Source organism: Gracilinanus agilis, chromosome 3 (genome assembly GCF_016433145.1).
Source record: "Gracilinanus agilis isolate LMUSP501 chromosome 3, AgileGrace, whole genome shotgun sequence".
NCBI classification, from domain to species: Eukaryota; Metazoa; Chordata; class Mammalia; order Didelphimorphia; family Didelphidae; genus Gracilinanus; species Gracilinanus agilis.
In genome coordinates, this window is record NC_058132.1 from 60,193,365 (window position 1) to 60,212,183 (window position 18,819).

At 42.9% G+C, this 18,819-nt stretch overlaps 1 protein-coding gene across 1 annotated transcript; it reads right to left on the reverse strand.

Annotated features, from left to right (window-relative positions):
• Positions 1 to 6,454: 6,454 nt before the first annotated feature.
• Positions 6,455 to 7,588, reverse strand: HTR1D (5-hydroxytryptamine receptor 1D). Its single transcript, XM_044671324.1, has one exon. The coding sequence runs from the start codon at positions 7,586 to 7,588 to the stop codon at positions 6,455 to 6,457; it is 1,134 nt and encodes a 377-aa protein (XP_044527259.1).
• Positions 7,589 to 18,819: the final 11,231 nt, after the last annotated feature.

Genomic DNA, 18,819 nt, shown 5'->3' on the forward strand with positions numbered 1-18,819 from the left:
TTCATTCCATTTGTGGGAGTTTGGAGAGCCTTTCCACTTTTAATATTCCATGTTATTTTTTTTTAAACCCTTAACTTTTGTGTATTGGCTCCAAGGCAGAAGAGTGGTAAGGGTGGGCAATGGGGGTCAAGTGACTTGCCCAGGGTCACACAACTGGGAAGTACCTGAGATTTGAACCTAGGACCTCCCGTCTCTAGGCCTGACTCTCAATCCACTGAGCTACCCAGCTGCCCTAATATTCCATGTTTTAAGTGTCCTCCCAGCTCTGACACTCTGTGTTCTAAGGTCTCTTCCAGGTCTGACATTCTAGGTTCTAAGGCCTCTCTTCTCCCTCAGTAATGTTTTATGTCTATAATTCAATATTCAGCTCTCCAGTGATACCAAAAGCCCCAAAGCTAGATCTCTATCTACACACACATACTGGGCCCATCTGGGGCACTTATTTCTCTCTGCTCCTCCACTCTACCTCACTCCAATTGTGTTCCCTTTCCATACAATTTCTACTCTAAGAAGCCAGGCGTTCTAAATGAGGACCCCCAAAGCCTAACTAGTCCCTCTCAGATCTGCCTCCCCCAGGATCTGACACATTCCATCCCCACACCTCAGAGCTGTGGAACTTTGCAGATTATAATGTCACCCAATTTCAGATTTGAAAGGGATCTCAGAAGCCACAGGATCCAACCAACACTAGAACAAAAGTCCCTCTCATCCAGCCTGCAGTGAAGGGGGATCTACTGCCTCTCAAGGAAACCCTTTCTGCTTTGGAATAGTGTCACTTGTTAGGAAGCTTTTCATTATAGGAAGCTTCAAGCCATGCCACCTCCATTCTGGCCATTAGCCCCACGTCTTCCCTTTTGGAAATTTTGGATTCTACCCCTAGGGTCCCTGGTCTACTCGGTGAACTTCTGACTTATTTTGCTTACAACCAAGCCTCCACCTCTCTTTCAAGCTCTCTCTTCCTGTGTCTTCCTCCATTAGAAGGTTAGCGTCTTGCTCAGCAATAGTCTTATTAAAACGTAGCCCCCAAACTAGAGATAATGGGGAGCTCACACTCCATCTGTGCTACCTACTACCTTTGAGTTTATTGATCTCTAAGGAGCTACTTCCAGGGTTAGCACCAGAAAAATGTAAGATTTGTCAGCAGGACTCCCATCTTTTCCTATTCCCTTTCCCATGCCTCTTTCTACTTCCACAGAGACTAGAATCCTTATCTGATCATCCAGTTCTCCCCAATTTCCTCATTTGATCATCCTAGCTTCCTCTCCCAATTAAATACAATGAAGTTAAATACAAAGATGTTTCAGAGGGAAGGTGCTAGCCCTTGCAGAGATCAAGAAGGCCTTCACGTAGAAAATGGTTCTCGAGTTGTATATTGAATCTGTCTGAGGCAGAGATAAGGAGGGAGTGCATTCCAGACATAAGGGACAGCCAGCACAAAGGCTTAAAGATGGCAGAGTGTGAGGAGAACAATGTACAATGACGCTGGGAAAATAACTGGGGGCTTGGTTAGGAGGGACTTTAAAGGCTAAAGAAGAGTCTATTTTATCCCAGTGGCATGAGGACCCACAACAGGTTACTGATTTGTGGAATGGCATGGGTAGACCTGAGCGTCAGGAAAATCATCTTGGCAATTGCATGGTGGATGGAAAAGGGTCGAGGCTTGATACGAAGACCAACTAGGAGGCTTTTGTAGTAACATAGGTGAGACTCAATGGGCACCTGAACCTGATTATGACTGTGTTAAGTAAAGAAAAGGGATCAGGAACCAGAGATGCTGTGGAGGTTAGAAATGGCAAGAATTAGTAATTAACCATCTATACGGAACAAAGAGTCAAGGATAACATCAAGGTTAGGAGTCTGGGAGGCTGGGAAAATGGCGTTACCTTCCACAGAAACTGGACAAGTTTGGAGGACAAGAATCTTTCCAGAGGATATTTTGACACCTTTCCATAGACCCTCAGTGACTCCAATTTGAGTCTCAACTAAAGCCTATGATCCAATGCCCTTAAAATGACCCCATGTTGGTGATAGCTTATTGCAATATGGAACCCATGACTTCACTCACCTTGAGATATTGACTCCTCCCTGGGCAACGTAGAATCTGAGTCCTAGAAGGGATTTCACATGAGCCAACACCTAGTTTAATAAACAAATTCTACAACATGGATTCTTAACCTGAAGTTTGTGAAGTTTTTAAAAATTTTAAATGTTGACTATAATATAACAAAATTTTGGTATGATTGATTCTTTGTAATCTATATATTTTATCTCATGAATTTAAAAACATTCTGAGAATGGACCCATAGGCTTCATCAGATTATCAAAGATGGTGGTCCATGATACATGGCACAGTGTTTAATAACTCCTACCCTAAACTTATCTGGAAGGAGGTCACTTAGCAAAAAAAAGGAAAGGATCTATATGTATAAAAACAAAATCTTTCTATTTTTGGTGGCAAGGAACTGGAAATTAAGTAGGTACCCACCAATTGGGGAATGCCTGAACAAGTTATGGTATATGAAGGTGACAGAATACTATTGTGCTTTGTGATTTCTGAGAAACCTAGGAAGACTTTCCTGAACTGATGCAAAGTGAAGAGAGCAGGACCAGAAGGATTTATATGATACCATCACTATTGTAAAGATGAACCATTCTGAAGCTCTTAAGGACTCTGATCAGTGCAATAATCAACCATAATGGCAGAGGACAAATACTGAAGAACACTACTTAACCCATAACAGAGAGGTAATGGTATAATATATAATATTATATAATGCCAATATAATAATATATAATAGAGATGATGAAATAATATATAGAATAAGACATATTTGGGATGTGGCCAATGTGAGAAATTTTTCTTTGACTATACTTCTTTGTTATAAGAATTTTGTATTTATTGGGAGAGATGGAAAAATAATATATTTCTTTAAAGCCTTACCTTCCATCTTAGAATCAATACCATGTATTGGTTCCAAAACAGAAGAGTAGTGAGGGCTAGGCAATGGGGGTTTAGTGACTTGCCCAGGGCCACACAGCTATAAAGTGTCTGAGGTCATATGTGAACCCAGGACCTCCTGGCTCTAGGCCTGGCTCTCAATCACTGAGCCACTTAGCAGCCTCCAGATCCTTAAGACCAAGGTGAATTATATTCTTTGATACATCCAATCATTGATCCTAATTCTCCCACACTGGTACCTATCTCTTTTTCATGATGGGCTTAAGACTATATGGACTTTTCAGCAGCAAGGATGGTAAAGGGTACAGAAAACCTGTTACTGGAAGATTGTTGAAGGAATTGGGACTTTATTTTTATTTTTTTTCCCTTAAACCCTTACCTTCCATCTTGGAATCGATACTGTGTATTGGCTCCAAGGCAGAAGAATAGTAAGGGTAGGCAATGGGGGTCAAGTGACTTGCCCAGGGTCACACAGCTGGGAAGTATCTGAGGTCAGATTTGAACCTAGGACCTTCCATCTCTAGGCCTGGCTCTCAATCCACTGAGCTGCCCCCAGGAATTGGGACTTTAGCCTGAATACTTGAAGTCACTGATGAAACTGGGCTGGGATCACCATCAAATATGCCACCAAGAATTTGAAGGGCTGCTATGTGAAAAAGCATTCCTCTTCTCCTCCAGTGGGCAGAACCAGGAGCAGGGGAGTGAGAGTTACAGAAAGATGGATTTAGACTTGATTTCAGAAAAGATTTCCTAACGATGAGAGAGAATTCTCCAAGAGTGGGAGTTGCCTGTAGAGGTAGCAAGTGTCCCTTTATTTTAGGTTTATAAGGCAAAGCTAGATGATCGATATTGGAGAGTGGTCTAGACAGGGCTAGATCTCCTCTAAAGTCTCCTAATTTTGAGATTCAGTGATTCTGACAACACTGAAGTTACTTGAAGCCACCAACATTCCTCCGCCAAGTCTTCTCTTTTGCAGGCTAAACATGTTCTGTTCCTTCAACAAATGCCTGTGAGATGGGGTTTCCAATCCCCTCACTATCCTGGTTGCTCTCCTCTGGGGCATAGATGTGGCTCTCCCTTATATCCTAATTTCACATCTGAATGCCATTCCATCCAGGGATAGGGAGAGGAAAATAACTAAAAAGATATCACCATTGGTAATTTCTCATGCTTTTTTATTCTAGAAGACTCCATCTCTTAGAATGACAGTCAACTGTAAAAAAATAATTTTCAACAATTCTCCTTTCCTATTACCCATTTAATGCTTGATCTTCCAGGGCCATCCAACAGTGCTTCACATGAGGAATACAGATTGTAACATAGCTTACAGTGAGCAAGAGAGCTGTGGCAGAACACTGCAAGAAAGGGCCCCTGGCCAGTCAGCTGGCGCTGCACAGGAGAGTGCTGTAATCATCATGTCTAGGGCAAGAAGCATGAGACTCAGGTGACTGGGAACAACACCCACAAATCAGAAGTCAAGACACACAATAAATTGGCATTCCATCAAGAGAGCCAGAAGCAGGGGAATTGTCACATGGATGGAAACAGCGTTAAGTGGACATCAAGTCATATGCACAGGTACTGAGGACAGACTCTTGTGTCAAGATGAACTAAAGGAAGGGAAGAGGCTAATTCTTTCAGTGGTTACAACCTAGGGACTAGATGGCAGTTTCCCATCATTGCGTGTTTGTCTTCTTTTTTCCTGCTGTTACGGCAGAAGCCCAGGGCTTCCTTCCATTCTTCATAGAGCCAATGATCGCTATCTTCAGTGCTCACATAGAACAGACACTTTGCATGACAGGGTATGATAAGATCCCCACCTGCTCTTTCTAAGCCCGCCTTCAGATTTCTGTGTATCTCAAGCACCAAAAAAAGTCTTAGGGGTTTCTCCCCTGAAAAGGTATGTGAGAAAGTTCTTTTTAAGAGGAGTTCAATCAAGTTAGTCCTCTTTACACTGCTCAGGTCCCAAAAGAAATAATATTTCTGAACTTGACCATGAGCAAATCACTCGCCCTCCCTAAGCCTCAGTCTCTAGGAGAGTTTTGCTCTTTCTAGTAAATTCTAAGACTATTCCAAAACACATCCACTAGATTACCTTTGAAGCCAGAGAGAAAAAGAAGGAGGACAACGCTGCATGTAGGGGATTAGGTGGTAGCCTCAGGGACACTTTCAGTGTACCTAGCATTGCTTCTAATCTAAACAGCATACCCACTACTGCTTCGTAGAACAAGAAGGTTGGATTAGAGAGTCTTTAAGATCCCATCCAGGTCTAACAACACTGTGTTCTTGAGTCCATTCTGACATTTCATAGTCTTTGGAATCCTAGGTTCTTGTCCTTGTTGTCTTGTGGACTCCCTAGCCATCTTAGGTAAACAAGACCATTCTAAAATCAACCCAGGTCAAAGTAATTGCCTTGGCCAGATTCTCTGAAGACTCAGGAAATTGTCAGTGGAGCCAAGCCAATGGGTTCTCTTTTCTTATTATTTCCTTGATTTTGATATAAATCTACCATAGACAGGAAGACCCATTTTCTGGATGGGTCCTCTTCTTGGGCCGATATCTTCTCCCCAAGGATCAGAGACCTTTCCTACAATTCCCCAAAGAAGAAGCCCAGGGTTAGCTGAGCCTCTGCCAGCGCCTCTGTTGGGCAGAGTTTAACCATATTTCCATTCATTTGCAGTCACACAATTCTGGGTGACTCAGAAACAATGGAGGCATTAGGAAGAGAAAGCTCAGAACAGTGCTCTGGAAATATCCAAGTCCCTGGAAAAAAGAACTCTTCCAACTGGGTTCTGTTATGGAATCATTTCTTCTTCCTCTTATATACTTATCACATTCCAACTTGCAACATCATTAACGGTACACATGTCTTATTACCTTCTAGACTGTCATCTCCTGTGGAGAACAAGGACTGTTTCTTATCATTTTTGCATCAATAGTACCTAGCAAAGGGCTGTGGACAGGGTAGGGATTTTGAAAATATTCATTCAACTCAATAAATGCTTATCAAGCAGCTACTATGTACAGAACATTGTGCTGTGCACTTAGGGGAGATACAAAATTTAGGGAAGACGTGGCCCTGTCCTCACGGAGCTTTCAGTCTACTAGAGGGAGAAAACAAAAACACAAATTACAATAATATACAGTGTTACATTAAATTCAATGCCACAAGCATTTGCTAAGGGCCAGAGATACAAAGACAAAATCAAGAACAATTCCTGCCCTCAGGGAGCTTACATTCTTTGGGAGGAATTGGACACAAGGTAAGTAAATACAAAATATATACAAACTAAATACATTGTGATCAGTACATCAGAGAGGAACGAAATAAAGTACTATTCAAGGTCTAAGGCGGGGAGTAATTCGTGATCTCTGGGGAATAACAGAGAAGACATTTGGCATTTGAGTTATTGTGAACTGTATGAAATGTATCCCCTCCAGATTTTAATGAACAAATGATAAAAGGATTCAACAGCAAGCAGGAAAAGATGAAAACTAGGGCCCTCTCTTGAACCTTATTAGTTTCTGGAATGCTTGTTTGAATTCTTCATTAAACCAAGTGTAAATTATTGGGTTAATGAGGGAATTTAAATAGCCTAACCATGTGAAAAAATCAAAGATGGCTGGGTGGAGCCAGCAGGCGTCTCGGCAGATGGGTAGGACCAGAGACACGACAAAGAAAGGGAGCCAGCAGATGATGAAGGCCCCCAGGATAATCCCCAGGGTCTTGGTAGCCTTCCTCTCCCTGGCTGCTGAGATTCTCTTCCTTTCCAGGAGGCTGCTAGCTAGCTTGATTTTCACAGGACCAATAAAAAGTGGGGAGCCCCCCGGATGGGGTTGCCCCTCCTGGAGGCTGGAATTGATGGAGCACAAGGAAGTGCCGGCAGAACCAGTGATAAGATGAGCAGTGGTGAAGCGCTTCCCATACAGAGAAGGCGGCTTCAGGATCCGAGTTCGAGCAGCAGCATAGATCCGGCCATAGAGAATAATGAGCAGCACAGATGGGATATAAAAGGCACCACAGGTGGAGTAGATGGTGTAGGAGATCTGCGATGTATTCACCAGGCAGTCTGCCAATTCTTCATGGGCTTTGGCCTGCCTCCAGAAAAGGGGGGGAATGGAGATACACACAGAGATGACCCAGACCATGGCAATCATGGCCGCTGCCCGGCCAAATGTACGGCGCTTGCTATATTCCAAGGCATCGGTGATGGCCCAATACCGGTCCAATGCAATGACGCAGAGGTGGAGGATGGAGGCAGTACAACAGGTGATATCTGAGGACAGCCAGATGTCACACATGATCTGCCCAAAAGTCCAGGTTTGAGTGACGGTGTACGCGATACTGATGGGCATCACCAAAATGGAGACTAAGAGGTCCGTCACGGCCAGGGAGCCGATGAGATAATTGGCTGGTGTATGGAGCTTCTTAGTAAGGAATATTGTGATGATCACAAAAGTGTTAGAGAGAATGGTGGCGAGAGTGATGATGGCTAAAATCACAGCCAGAGAGATCTTGAGTGCCTGGAGTGTCTGGGCATCCCATACCTCGGATATTTCCGTTGAGTTCAGACCTTTGCTGGGAGGGCTCCATGGAGAGTCCTCGGCTGACTGGTTCTGGAGGGGCATTCTAGAGAATATCTATCCTTCCATCAACTTTCCACTTTCACAAACCTTTCTGGGGTCTCAGGACCATGGAATGAGTGGTAGCCTGATTCACCCATAAATCAAAGGAAAAAAACCATGATCCCAGGCCACTGGAGGCAACATGATATAGAAAAAAGAACACAGGAATCTTGAGATGTGGGTTCAAATCCCAGCTCTGGATTTTAATTATTTTTGTGTTCTTAGACATGTCACTTCCCCAATTTGGGAATCTGTAATGTGATGCAGGTGAATCCTTTTTAAAATGCTCATCTCTTTCTAAGTACTTTCAAACTGACAAAGTAATTTCCTCACCACTACCCTGAGAGATGGGTAATGGTCTCTAGCTCTTATACTTTAAGATTGTAAGAAGCAGTGCAATATGATAGATCACTGGACCTGAAGTCAGGAATATACCACTACAGATACTAAGTCTGTGTCCTTGGACAAGGCACCTAACCTCTTTGTGCCACAGTTTCCTCTTCTTTAAAATGAAAAGGTTGGATTTGATGTCCTCTAAAGTCCTTCCAGCTCTAAAGCTATGGTCTTTTTATTCTATAAGCATCTTCATCCTTATAAAGTAGAGGTTGGAAGAGAAGGTCTCTAAAGTCTCCAAATTTAAATCCCATGAGTCTATGATGGTATGAAAAATATACCAAGAAGACTTCCAACTAGGGGTTCAGTGCTATTTCACTTTACAATGTGTTGATCAGTTTTGCTGAAAATCCTTTTTCTCCTTCCTCTTTTTCTTTTTCAAATAAATTCTTTATTATGAAAGGCAACTCTCTGGGACTAGGAAGGGGAAGGGATATAGGGGGAAATTTAGGTGATTTAAAAACTAAAAACAATCAATACAGATCTATTTTTAAAAGTTATTTTTCTACAGATAATAAATCTTTATGAATAACCTTTGAATTTATAACCAGCTGGCCACAACATGGTAACACTAATGTCAATGTCAGGATGCTCACTCATGATTCTGGTTTTAAGATTGGGTGGCTCACCCCACTCCCAAATACTTTCTTGGCTTCTGACATGGCTGCCATGATTTGTTTGTTTTTCTGACGTAGTTAAATTCCTGATGGCCTAAAATCAGGGACCACCTACATATTCTGAAAACCAGACTCCATCAGAAGGCTCTATGGTTATTCAGAGTTCATCTTAAAACATGATAAGAGTTGTTTTTTTGGTTTTTTTTTTAACTCTTTTACATCTGTCTTCAATGCATAATACCTAGGGGTGGAGAGAAGTTTAACAAATGCTTGTTGGTCAATTGATTGGTCCGAAGACACGAGTTCACATTCTGGTTCTGTTACTTGTTGGCTGTGCCATTATAGGTAAGTCACTTGACATCTCAGGGACTCAGTTTCCTCATCTGTAAAATAAGGGAAGTGGATTAGATGCTCTCAGGGGCTGCTTCCAGCTGTGACATTCTGTGATTTAATGTTTACCACCTATGCATCCCATGCTGGGAAATTGGTTGGGAAGGCCCTTCCCTGACAGGCCTAAATTCCATGGGGAGGGAGGTGTCCCATAGGGTTCCACTCAAAGTGCTGTCAAGTATGGAACATAAAAGATGAAGTTCCCCAGGCTTCCAAATACGGCGATCAAAGGCAAACAATAGGGCAAATCGAAGATTGCAAGCTCAAGGCAAAGAGATGATTTCAGCAGGAAAGCTGGCTCTTCCTTCTTCAGGGGTTTCTAGAGAAACAAAGACCGTTAGCAAAGATAGTGCCAAGCTTCTGGCTTCTCACTCATCACAATCTACCTGTGTCCCCCGCCTGGAATGCCCTCCCTCCTTCACCTCTGCTTCTTGGAATTCCTAGCCTCCTTCAAAGCTCAGCTCAACTACTACCTCCTAGATGAAATTTCCAGGTTCCCCTTGAGGCGGATGCCCCATCCCAGCAATGACATTTTATATGCAGTTATTTGTGTACCTGTTGTCTCCCTCCATGGAATATAAGCTGCTCAAGGGCAGGAACTGTCTGTTTTATTTTTGTTTCACTAGTGTTGGGCAGGTAGTAATAGGCCTTTAATCAGTGGCTTGACTAAAATTAATTGAAGATTGGGCACATAGGTGGTTTGTGAAATAATTTGACCCCTATTTTGACTCCCAATCAATATTTTTCAGTCTAGTGCAATATATAAAGCAATATATATTGCTTTAGCTAGGTTAAAAATATTCTTTCTTACATAAGACTTTTTAGGCTAGAAGGAGTAGGTTTAAGATTGTATACTAAGTGCCAAGACTGTACTTGCTTAAACCACAAAAATATCCTAGCTAGAGGTCCTTCACCCATGTGGCTTGATGAGTAAGTGCCAACATGGGGAAGAAGACCTCTGGACCGCTACCCTCTGCCATCTTCCCCTTACCCAACTTGGGGGGGTAAGTATTCCATTGCTCATCGTATGACCTCCTAGTCAGCAATCAGTGGACCTCAGCAAAGATGACCCTTACCTTGCCCCTCTTGTGGCCCCTCTTGGAAAGTCCTCTAGTTATTTTAGGAGTCTATGCCCAACATTTGGTGGGATTCTGCCTGTCTTGTACTTAACATCAGGGGAACAACTGTAGGGTCATTACACCAACACTCAGGTGGAGATCTACCAGCCTGTCAACCTGGGATTCACCAGCCCTTACTTTGTGAACCCCAATACGACCATAGGACCACCAATGAGATTTTTTTTTCACTCTTACCTTCTCTCTTAGAATTGATTCTAGATAACAAGGCAGAAGAATGATAAGGAAAAGGCAATTAGCGGGTAAGTGACTTGCCCAGGTTCACACAAGCTAGGATGTGTCTGAGGCCAGATCTGAACCCAGGACCTCCCATTTCCAGGCCTGGCTTTCTATTCACTAAGCCACCTAGGTGCCCCACCAATGAGATTTTCTATTTTGGGCTATCCCATCTGAATTGTCTGGGACTTAAAGTATAAACTTGTCCTATGGAGCACAAAGTGGTCTCAGATCATGAAGAAGATCTGAGATTCTGTTTGTTTAAAGGTGTCAGGTCCTTTTTAATAGTTATTGGCTCAGAGTTCTGCCTCAGAGATTTAATTTACAGACTGGATCATTTCTGGCATTACATGGTATACTAGATAGGGTGTTGGAGTTTTGGGGACTTTTTTTAAACCCTTCCCTTCTATCTTAGAATCAATGTTAGGTATCAGTTCCAAAGAAGAAGAGTAAAAAGGCATAGGCAATTAAGGGTAAGTGACTTGCCCAGCTAGGAAGTGTGTGAGTCCAGATTTGAACCCAGTACCTCCCATCTCTAAGCCTGATTCTCTATCCACTGAGCCAAGAATAGGGCATGGTGCGCTGCCTACAATACAGACACTGAGGAAAGCCCTAGCTTGGGGGTCAGAATACTTGGGGTCTAATCTTGGCTCTGTCAAATCCCTTCTCTTGGCCTCTTTCCTCCTCTACAAAATGAGTGTTGGATTAGATAGATGGTCCCAAAGGCCCCTCTCAGCTCTGACCTCATGTGTTCTAAGGGCTCCCTCCCAGCTCTGACATCCTGGGTTCTAAGATCCCTTTCAGTTCTAACATTCTAGGTTCTAAGGCCCTTTCCAGCTCTGACATTCTGGGTTCTGAAGGTTCTCCAGCTCTGGCATTCTGTATTCTAAGGCAGCTCTGACATCTCATGTCCTAAAGGTCCTCCCAGCTCTGACACTCTATGTTATCAGGTCCCTCCCTTCTCTGACATTCTCTATTCTAAAGTCCCTTCAACTCTGGCATGTTATAGTCTAAATGATCCTTAATTTCTAGCATTGTGTTCTATACCAAGGACCATTCCAACTCTGGGGTTTTATGTTATAAATTTCCTTTCTGTCTCTGACATTCTGTGATTTTCTGAGATTCCCCCCCCCCCATTTGACATTTATGGTGACAAAGCATGTTGAAAACATCATCTAATTCAATTCTCATTACAAGCTTAGGAGGTGGATAGAGAAAATACTATTATCTTCATTTTCTAGGTGAGAAAACTGAGCCTCAGGGAAATTAAATGACTTGTCCAATGTCATAACAACTTATTGGGAGAGGCAGGCTGAGAATTGAGAACCGCTGACCAGTGCTCTTTCCCCTGTCCCACAAACCTTCCCTGTCTTTCATGAATCTCTCCCTTGAACACAGATTGTATTTTTTTAAACCCTTAACTTCTGTGTATTGGCTCCAAGGCAGAAGAGTAGCAAGGGTAGGCAATGGGGGCTAAGTGACTTGCCCAGGGTCACACAGCTGGGAAGTGTCTGAGGCCAGATTTGAACCTAAGAACTCCCATCTCTCAATCCACTGAGCAACCCAGCTGCCCCTCAGATTGTATTTTTTATTAGCATTGTATGTATTTTTTTTCCATGAAGGGTCATGAAGAGTTATATATGACTAAACAATGAGAACGTTGTATTACATTGTAATTGTAATTTTTACATTGTAAGCTTCTTAAGGGCAGGGACTGTTTTTCTTTTTACTTATATTTGTATCTCCATCACTCAGCACAGTGCCTGGCATATAGTAGGCACTTAACAAATGTCTACCAACTACTGACTATTTTGAGATTATAAATATCATTAGCAGAGAGCCCACCCTTCAAAATATTGAAATCTTTAGAGTATTATAGTAAGTACTCAAGCATGCAGATTATATCTCTTTCAATTATATAATAATCCTTTTAAGAACAGGGACTGTGTCCTTTCTTTTCAACCCTTACCTTCCATTTTAAAATCAATACTAGATATTAGTTCCAAGGCAGAAAAGTGGTAAGGAATAAGTATTGGAGGTTAAATGACTTGCCCAGGGTCACACAGATATGAAATGTCTGAGGCCACATTTGAATCCATGATCTCCTATCTCTAGACCTAGCTCCAGAGCCACTGAGTCATCTAGCTGCCCCCTTCTTAGTTTTTTTAGTCCTCTACCAAAGCTTCCCAACTTTGTGCTGCCCACCCCAGCCAATCCCCACCAGGAAGTGCATCCTCTGGACCAGATCTCCAGAGAGCATACCTCCTCCCTGAGGGAATTAATCCACTTAGCTTGGCTTTTCCCTCCAAGAACTGAGTTGAATGGGATTGAGGAGTAAGTGATTGTAATCTAGGAACCATACTTCATTCCCTTTCATTGATCCTGGTCTGTCCTGTTGTCATCTCCCCCCATCCCACCTTGAATAGAAGCAGGTAGGGACCAGACTTCTAGAGAGTCTGCCCTTCACCCTGAGAGAGTGAATTCACTCACTCATCTTTGGAACTCCACCCTTGTTGTTGTCACTGTTCTCCCAGTGATGTCACTTGCTGACGTCTAGACTTGCACAAGAATTGGATTTAAGGGAGGCAGGGAAGTCTTCACTCTCTCTTCCAGAGTCATCAACGTCCAATGGCAAGACAAGCATCAAGGCGGTTGGCCACGGCCCTGGATGCAGTGGATGTCCTTGGTGTCTGCCATATCCAATCAAGCTCAAGTGCCCCACAGAGCCGGTTTCATGGCATGTGGGGTGTTCATGGAGGACCAGCGCCTCTAGTGTGAGGGCTCAACAAGCTGCTCATCCGCTTTTGGTGTCCATCTTTTACCCAACTCATACCTGGGGCCCCAAGAAGCTGTAGCAGCCCTGGTAAAACCATCTTGGTAGATGGGCTCAATCAGGTTGGAAGTAACCAACAGGTCTCGAAACCAATGGTGAGTTAGGGAGATGTCTGCCTCAAGACTTCCCTGGCTAGAATGGGCAGATGAGAACAGGTTGCTCCAGCCGCCCACTTTGGGACCAAGTGGCTGAGTGTGCACGATCAAACTCATGTAACCTGAGGGGGCAGCTGGGTTGCTCAGTGGATTGAGAGCCAGACCTAGAGATGGGAGGTCCTAGGTTCAAATTCGGCCTCAGACACTTCCCAGCTGTGTGACCCTGGGCAAGTCACTTGACCCCCATTGCCCACCCTGACCACTCTTCCACCTAGAAGCCAATACACAGAAGTTAAGGGTTTAAAAAATAAACAACAAAACAACAAAACAACAAAAACTCATGTAATCCGCTCTAAGTGGACCCGGGACAAACTTCACATGTATCCATTCAGCCATAATATTGCCATTTGCCCTGAGGCCAATCGATGTTATTCTTCTCCCTCTTCCCGCCTTCTACTTCTTGTTCTGGGAACAGGAATCAAATTAATCCTCCCATTCCATCTGGTGAGGGCATGTAAATCAAAATGCCTTATTGCTCACCACTCTTGTGACACCCTAAACCAAACTTCCCCCATTTAAAGAGCGGGCTCAGGTCAGCCATCACCTCATTTCTCTGAGAATTTATTTTTCATATACTAAATATATTTCATATATTAAATCTTGTATCAAGGTCAACGATACAAGTAAAACCCAGTGAAATTGCTCGTTGGCTACGGGAGAGGGGTGGAAGGAGGGGAGGGAAAGAACACACATGGAAAATATTCTAAATTAGTTAACTAATTAAATAAAATATTTCAAATTTTAAAAAAAATCTTATATCAAGGCCCTGGAGCAAAAAGGTCCCATTTGCTGTATTTTAGAGAGAATTACTGTGTGTTCCTGTGTAAGGATCTGAGTCACAGATTCCATCCAGTCTTCTGTTTTTTGTATTTGCTTTATCCTTAGAAATCCCCCCATAGACGGGAGGTCCTAGGTTTAAATCTGGCCTCAGACACTTTCCAGCTGTGTGACCCTGAGCAAGTCACTTGACCCCCATTGCCCACCCTTACCACTCTTCCACCAAGGAGCCAATACACAGAAATTAAGGGTTTAAAAAAATAATAAAAAAAGAAATCCCCCCCCCCCCAAATACCTTCCCTTTTAACAGAACTTGGTTAATAAATGATTATGGAGATGTTTGGGGATGTTTGAGGGAGGGGCTGAATAATGAATGAGCTCCTATAATTCCATTGATTGAGATTCCTGACCAAGATTCGAGGTCTCTGGTCACTGAGAGAGGGCCATGGCCCTCTGTCGTTTTATTGGTTTTGATACTGGCCTAACTGATAAATGGATACAACCAATAAACTGATATTCTTACCCAAAATCAGTCTCCCCAGATCATTTTAAGTTGAACATTTCCCAGCTGGCTGCCTTACTTCTCTGAGTTTTCCCCTCTCTCTCCCTCCCTGTTTTCTCCTCATCTCCCCCTTTCAGCTTCCCTCTATGTCTTGTCTTCCCCCATTAGATGGTAATCTCCTTGAGGGCAGGGACTATCTCTTTTTTCTAGTTTGGTATCCGCAGCCCTTAGCACAGCGCCTGGGACATCATGGTTACTTAATAAATGTTTATGGACCATTGATTGAGCTCCCTTCCTTGGCTGCCATCACTCCCACATAAGGAGATGCACCTCCCTTCTCTGCGGAGGCTGGGACCACATGTGTGGAATATGACATATGGGAGCAGGTTTGGTGGTTGTGTTTGTCTGGCTCCATTGTTTTCTTTATTATTATTATTATTATTATTATTATTATTATAAAGAATGGTTCTCTAGAGGAGGGGAGAGGGTTATACTGGGAAACGACAGTGATATGAAAACAAAATATGTAAGATAAAAAAAATTTTTTTAATCAAATGCTGGGGCAGCTAGGGGGTTCAGTGGATAGAAAGCCAGGTGTGGAGTCAGGAAGCCCTGAGTTCAAATCTGGCCTCAGATACTTCCTAGCTACATAAACCTGAGCAAGTTACTTAACCCCAATCATTTAGCCCTTGCCCTTCTGTCTTAGAGCTGTTACTATGGCAAAAAGTAAGGGTTTAAAATAAAATAGAGAAATCAAGTACTATATAATTTTCAAGTTAAGGGATGGAGAGCAGGACAAGGCCCTAGAAGGCAGGTCTTGTCTCATTTTTGTACTGTGAGTTTAAAAATTAATATCTGATATTCTAAGTATATTATATTTAATAAAATGTATTAATAATAACTAACATAAAAAGCTAGAGCAAAAAGTCACCTTCATCAGCCCTGCATGCTGGGAAAAAAAAGAAAGAGGAAACCCTTACAGCAAACTATATACAAAAAGGGACCACACAACATGGTGGAGAGATCAAAAGGAATTCTGGGAAACATCGTTCAAAAAGCTTCAAGATTTTCTAACTATACAGTACTTAGATTGGCTCTGCTTCACACAGTGCCGGGCCCAGAGGACACATTTCCTAAATGCTCGTTTACTCTCACCTAGAAGAGAGATTAGCACCGTTCTGCTTAGACTCTGAAGACAGAATGAGATTCAGCAGGTAGATGCAGCAGATTTAGGTTTTACAGAAACAAACATTTTTCAACCATTAGAGCTATCCAAAAGTGGATGGGGCTCCCGTAGGAGGTAGCAAAGAGCTAAGAGAGGGCTCAGTGGATAGAGTAGCTCCTTGGAGTTAGGACAACCTAAATTCAGATCCTGTCTCATAACCCTACTAGCTATGTGACCTTGGGCAGGTCATTTTCTTTCTTTTATAAATTAAAAAAAAATTAAAACCCTTATCTTCTATCTTAGTATCAATTCTTTGAAAAAAACCTAAACTGTTACTTTCCATTTTAAAATCAATACTGAGCATCAGTTCCAAGGCAGAAGAACAGTAAAGGGGGAAAGTGGGGTCAAGTGACTTGCCCAGGGTCACACAGCTAGGAAGTATCTAAGGCCAGAATTAAACCTAGGCACAGGCCTGACTGGCTCTCTATCCACTGAGCTACCTACCTGCCCCATTAATTGGGGTCAAGTTAGGGTTGCATAGCTAAGAAGTATCTGAGGCCAAATTTAAACTCAGGACCTTCCATCTCCAGGCCTGGCTCTCTATCCACTGAGTCACCCAACTGCCCTCTTTGTATCATTTTCAAGGCAGAAGAGCAGCAAGGATAGGCATTTGGGGTTAAGTGACTTGCCCAGGACCACACAGCTAGAGAAAGTCACTTTAGCTTGACTGCTGCCAGCCTCAGTTTCCTCATCGGTAAAGTGAGGATAATAGCATCTACTTCTCAGGGTTATTGTGAGATGGGAATGAGAAAATATTTGTTAAATGCTTTGTAAAAGCTTAGAGCGCTATTATTAGCGTCATTAGCAGTACTATTATTAGTGAGATTCCCTTCGTGGAGGTCTTCAGGGGAAGCTTCTCTGATATCTTATTCGTGTTGCTATAGGGAAGATTCCCATAGCGACATGATGGGACTAGTGTTCTCCGAGGTCCTTCCCAGGACTGAAGTTCTAGTTCTGTGTTTTCAGCTCCGACATTCTATGGTCTGATAGTCTATGTCCATTCATTAATTCAACAATCACTCATCACACACCTACTATGCGCAGAGCTTGGTGACAAGTGCTGGGAAGATAGAAAGTTCAGATAGTCTAGTAGGGGATACGGTGCAGACACAGATAATAGCTACAATAAAATCTGATTTGATAAAAGTGTTTATTGGTGGCCCCTCAGTGGCACAGCAGATGGACTACTAAGCCTGGAGTTGGGAAGACATGAGTTCAAATCCACCCAGAGACATTTATTAGCCCCGTGACTCTGGGCGAGTCACTTAACTTCAATTTCCTCACTTGCAAAATGGGGATAACAGCACCTACCTCACAAGGTGGTTGTGAAGATCAAATAAGTTAAAATTTGTAAAGCACTTAACACAGTGTCTGGCACATTGTAGGCACTATAAATACTTCTTCCTTCTTTTTCTTCCAAATAATGTGTTCGATTCTAGGGAATACTAAAATATCCGGTAAGCGCATTAGAGCAATGTGAGCAAATGACATTCTAGGGGAAAGAACCCTTACTGGGATGAGGTTGGGGAATAGTCAAGGAAGGCTTCCTGGAGGAGGTGATAATGGAGTTGGGTTGTAAAGGATGCTTAAGAATTTAGTAGTTGCAGAATAATAAGACATTTCAGGTATAGTTGTTGTCATTTAAGGCATGTTTGACTCTCTAAGAACCCGTTCGGGGTTTTCTTGGCAAAGAAGCTGGAGAGGTTTGCCATTTCCTTCTCTGGCTTATTTCACAAATGAGGAAACTAAGACAAAAAGGGTGAAGAGGCTTGTTTAGGATGATACAGCTCATATATATCTGAGGTCAGTCAAACTCAGGAAGATGAGTCTTCCTGACTCCAGGCCTGGGGCTTTAGCCACTGAGCCACCCAGCTATCCATAACCACTCTACTATGTTGTTTTTTTCTTTTTAACCCTTACCTTCTGTCTTGGAGTCAATACTGTGTATTGGCTCCAAGGCAGAAGAGTGGTAAGGGTAGGCAATGGGGGTCAAGTGACTTGCCCAGGATCACACAGCTGGGAAGTGTCTGAGGCCGGATTTAAACCTAGGACCTCCCGTCTCTAGGCCTGGTTCTCAATCCACTGAGCTACCCAGCTGCCCCCTACTATGTTGCTTTTAAAAAATACCAGGAAACAAAGCCCAGATTTAAACAAGGTTAGGTACGAATGGGAGACACAGCCTATCATAGCTAGGTATTAAGCCTTAAATTTATTTAGATAGTTCTCTCTCTATGCTTGGAAAGGGCAGCTAGATGGCACAGGGGAAAGAGTGCCACTCCTGGAGTCAGGAAGACCCAAACTCAAATCCAGCCTTAGATATTTACTAGCTATATGACTCTGGGCAAGTCACTTAACCCTATTTGCCTCAGTTTGGAGTCACTGAGAGTCAAACACAACTGAAAAATTATTGAATTAAATGAGCAACTATTGTGTACTAGGCACCGTGCTAAGGGCTGGAGATAGAAAAGAGCCAAAAGACAGTCCTTGCCCTCACGGAGCAGTCTAATGGGGGAGATGAGAAGCAGAGGAATACATGCAAACAAGCTATTTAGGGGATAAAAAGGAAATAGCCAATAGTTGAAGAGATGGATGTAAGAGATGGTCAAAGAGTAGAATTCACTTGGAAACTGACTTCTACCTCTGGGAAGCAATGGTAGTGTTGCCTTGATTGCTCTTCCCAGAGCAAGGGGTTGAAAGCTGGGGGAAGGGGCACCTAGTTAGCTCAGTGGATAGAAAGCCAAGCCTAGGAATGGGAGGTCCTGGGTTCAAAACTGGCCTCAGACCCTTCCTAACTCTGTGACCTGGGCAAACCATTTAACCCCAATTGCAGAGCCTTTGCAGCTCTTCTGCCTTGGAACTAATACTTAGTATAGATTCTAAGATGGAAGGTAAGGGATTTTTAAAAAAGAAAGAAAGGAAGAGAAAGAAAGAGAGAGAGAAAAAGAAAGAAAGAAAGAGAGAGAGAGAGAGAGAGAAAGAAAGAAAGAAAG

Excerpts from the sequence above, each read along its gene's own strand:
- HTR1D (XM_044671324.1), bottom strand. The coding sequence starts at position 7,588 with ATGCCCCTCCAGAACCAGTCAGCCGAGGACTCTCCATGGAGCCCTCCC.